The sequence below is a fragment of the Oncorhynchus nerka genome, linkage group LG15, assembly GCF_034236695.1.
Source record: "Oncorhynchus nerka isolate Pitt River linkage group LG15, Oner_Uvic_2.0, whole genome shotgun sequence".
In the NCBI taxonomy this organism is placed as follows: domain Eukaryota; kingdom Metazoa; phylum Chordata; class Actinopteri; order Salmoniformes; family Salmonidae; genus Oncorhynchus; species Oncorhynchus nerka.
In genome coordinates, this window is record NC_088410.1 from 18788663 (window position 1) to 18792775 (window position 4113).

General features: G+C 48.0%; 1 protein-coding gene across 1 annotated transcript in view; it reads left to right on the top strand.

Annotated features, from left to right (window-relative positions):
* The window catches only part of LOC135560094 (ras-related C3 botulinum toxin substrate 2-like), an 18412-nt gene extending 16705 nt beyond the window's left edge, over positions 1–1707 (top strand). The window contains exons 6-7 of the mRNA XM_065001186.1: positions 1–85; positions 413–1707. The exon at positions 1–85 is cut by the window's left edge and continues 49 nt beyond it. Of these exons, the coding sequence (XP_064857258.1) occupies positions 1–82 (82 nt within the window). The 3' untranslated portion in view covers positions 83–85; positions 413–1707. The remainder of the gene's footprint in view (positions 86–412) is intronic.
* The last annotated feature ends 2406 nt before the right edge of the window (positions 1708–4113 follow it).

Genomic DNA, 4113 nt, shown 5'->3' on the forward strand with positions numbered 1-4113 from the left:
GACAGTGTTTGACGAGGCTATCAGGGCAGTACTCTGCCCACAGCCAACCAAGGCCGGGAAGAAGAAATGTCTACTGCTCTAACAGGTGAGAGGGAGGCAGGGAGGGAGGGAGAGGGAGGCAGGGAGGGAGGGAGGCAGGGAGGAGGAGGGGGAGGGGGAGGAGGAGGGGGAAGAAGAAATGTCTACTGCTCTAACAGGTGAGAGGGAGGCAGGGAGGGAGAGAGGGAGGCAGGGAGGCAGGGAGGGAGGCTGGGAGGAGGAGGGGGAGGGGAGGAGGAGGGGGAATCTCTAAAAAAAAAGAAGCCGATAGTGGGTGAAAGAAAGAGGGTGAGAGTGAGAAAACTAGAGATGACATTTACCTGTATTCTATCTACATTATTCTCTCAATCTGTTGTTGTTGTTGTTTCTCTAGATGCAGCTGAGAGTGAAAACGGACAGCGAACAAACCAGGGAGCCAGATGTTAACTCAAAAAGGCCTTTTAGTTTTTCTGTGCTAGAAGAAAAAACATTGACTTATGAAAGCCTACATGGTTAAAACTTGTTAGAGAAGTGCTCCCGCTGTGGGGATCAAATCAGCGGACATTTCAAGTGCGCCACGTATAGTTTTTGATAAAACTCAAACTTTGATTAATACACACATACAACGTACTGAATTAAAGCTACACTCGTTGTGAATCTATCAACCAAGTCAGATTTGTAAAATGCTTTTCGGGGAAAGCATGAACAGTTTTTATCTGATACCATGCACCCTCAAAATACAGCCATGTCACTTAAAACGACAGATTTTGCGTTATGCGTCGCTACCCAAAACGCTGAAATAAAATATAAAACATTCATTACCGTTGACGAGCTTCTTTCTTGGCACTCCTATATATCCCATAAACATCCCAGTTGGGTCTTTTTCCCGATTAAATCCGTCATTGTATAGCCAAAATGTCATTTTCTGAAGACCGGTCTGATGCAGGAATATTCTGTTTTCCAAGACGCAACGTCACTTTTTAAAATGACAAAAGGTGCCTATATACTTTTACAAAACACTTCAAATTACTTTTCTAACCCAACTTTAGGTATTAATAAACGTTAATTAGCTATACAATTCATCACGGGGCGATTTGTATTCGATAGTAGCTAGTCTGGAAATCAACGGCCATCTTTGTCATTTTAATAACTTCCTATTGACAAACTGAAACCGGAAAGGCTAAAACGTAATAGAACCAAGGATTAAGTCTGCTCAAAATGACAGCACTGGCGACATCGTGTGGAAGCTGTAGGCGTTTACATTACGGCCTGATGTATTTCCTTTCGTCTTTAACAATACATTGACTGGCGTAGTAATATATTTTTTGTGTCTTTGGAGAACAGTTTTTCGAGGGGTTTTTACTGCTAAACACGTTGTGTTATAGCCACAGACACGATTTAACCAGTTTTGGAAACCTCGGAGTGTTTTCTATCCACAGATACTATCCATATGCATGTACTATATTCCTGGCATGAATAGCAGGGCGCTGAAATGTTGCGCGATTTTTAACAAAAAGCTGCGAAAATTCGCAACATCCTTATGAGGAAATATACAATATTATAATTAAGTAATGTTAAATATATTAAAATGGTCTCTGATGTGTGCTTGTTAGGTACTGGTATATAGTGTATGATATCTGTGTTTCTGTCAAATGAATAAATTGTATAATATTTGCAGAATATTAATAATCTGAACAAGACAATACTGTAATATTTTCCCCTCTACTGTGAAGGTGATATTTGACCTTGATGTATGTGTGTCCCAAATGGCACCCTAATCCCTAAGTGCACCATTAGACACTTGTATTTTCATGAATGTTTAATATGACTATTTATGTAGCGATCACCGTATGTTGTTGAATTTGATCCCGCTACCGGGTTCCGTGCGCAGAAAGGTTAATGACGGTGAAATGATTGATTGTGTCTTTGGCTAATTCATGTATTGCAGTGAGGTCAACCTTAGCCAGCTGTATGGATTATGAGACAGAGAGAGAGAGAGAGAGAGAGAGAGAGAAGCATAAGGAGGGAGAGAGAGAGAGAGAGAGAGAGAAGCATAAGGAGGGAGAGAGAGAGAGAGAGAAGCTTAAGCAGGGGGAGGAGAGAGAGAGAGAGAGAAGCTTAAGCAAGGAGAGAGAGAGAGAGAGAGAGAGGGAGAAGCATAAGCAGGGGGAGGGAGAGAGAGAGAGGGAGAAGCATAAGCAGGGGGAGGGAGAGAGAGAGAGAGGGAGAAGCATAAGCAGGGGGAGGGAGAGAGAGAGAGGGAGAAGCATAAGCAGGGGGAGGGGAGGAGAGAGAGAGAGAGAGAGAGAAGTATAAGCAGGGGGAGGGAGAGAGAGAGAAAGTCAATAGTGCTGTTCCAATATATAAGACTTATATAACACTTATCCAGATACACTGTATAAACCTATTGCAGCCAAAACTTGATTGGATCTGAAATAGTTTGGTTGTTGATCTATGAGACACTTTAAACAGTTCTTCAGTGCACGTTTTATTTAACTTGTCCTCACCTTTACATATTCACATGGGCTGGTGCAAATACTAACGCAAACCAGAACCTGAAACTGTAGAGCAGAGGTGTCAAACTCAATTCTGGGAGAGCCATGTGTCTCCTGGTTTTAGTTATTTCCTTCCCATGTGTTTCCTAGACAACAAGGTGAGGGGTGTTCCTGACTAATCAATGACCTTGATCAATCTAGTACAAGGGAGAAGTGAAAACCTTTGAGGACTGGAGTTTGACGCGAGCTGTAGTGGTACCAGTCAGGTGAAAGATGTCTGTTCAGTCATAGTATGGCACATGGACTTCAAATTAGGATGAAAACTTTGGTTTTTGCCATTGAAAAACGAAGAAAAATCTTCCAAATGTTGTTAAAGTTCCAATATAGATGTTGTTACAAATTCCATGCCGGTGACTCTTATCAGCACCTCACAACCCATTCAGCCTTCTAAGAGTCACATAGAACAAACTGTACCCCAATAGGCTTATAAGTGTTTTCCTGGGGGCGCTGTGCAATGACGACCCTGGCCGTGACCCCACTCCCTGCGGGTGTCTCAGGGGGAGTTGGGATATGGCGACCCTGGCCGTGACCCCACTCCCTGCGGGTGTCTCAGGGGGAGTTGGGATATGGTGACCCTGGTCGTGACCCCACTCCCTGTGGGTGTCTCAGGGGGAGTTGGGATATGGTGACCCTGGTCGTGACCCCACTCCCTGCGGGTGTCTCAGGGGGAGTTGGGATATGGAGACCCTGGCCGTGACCCCACTCCCTGCAAGTGTCTCAGGGGGAGTTGGGATATGGAGACCCTGGTCGTGACCCCACTCCCTGCGGGTGTCTCAGGGGGAGTTGGGATATGGAGACCCTGGTCGTGACCCCACTCCCTGCGGGTGTCTCAGGGGGAGTTGGGATATGGTGACCCTGGTCGTGACCCCACTCCCTGCGGGTGTCTCAGGGGGAGTTGGGATATGGTGACCCTGGTCGTGACCCCACTCCCTGCGGGTGTCTCAGGGGGAGTTGGGATATGGTGACCCTGGCTGTGACCCCACTCCCTGCGGGTGTCTCAGGGGGAGTTGGGATATGGAGACCCTGGCTGTGACCCCACTCCCTGCGGGTGTCTCAGGGGGAGTTGGGATATGGAGACCCTGGCTGTGACCCCACTCCCTGCGGGTGTCTCAGGGGGAGTTGGGATATGGAGACCCTGGCTGTGACCCCACTCCCTGCGGGTGTCTCAGGGGGAGTTGGGATATGGAGACCCTGGCCGTGACCCCACTCCCTGCAGGTGTCTCAGGGGGAGTTGGGATATGGAGACCCTGGCTGTGACCCCACTCCCTGCAGGTGTCTCAGGGGGAGTTGGGATATGGTGACCCTGGCTGTGACCCCACTCCCTGCGGGTGTCTCAGGGGGAGTTGGGATATGGAGACCCTGGCTGTGACCCCACTCCCTGCGGGTGTCTCAGGGGGAGTTGGGATATGGAGACCCTGGCTGTGACCCCACTCCCTGCGGGTGTCTCAGGGGAGTTGGGATATGGAGACCCTGGCTGTGACCCCACTCCCTGCAGGTGTCTCAGGGGAGTTGGGATATGGAGACCCTGGCTGTGACCCCA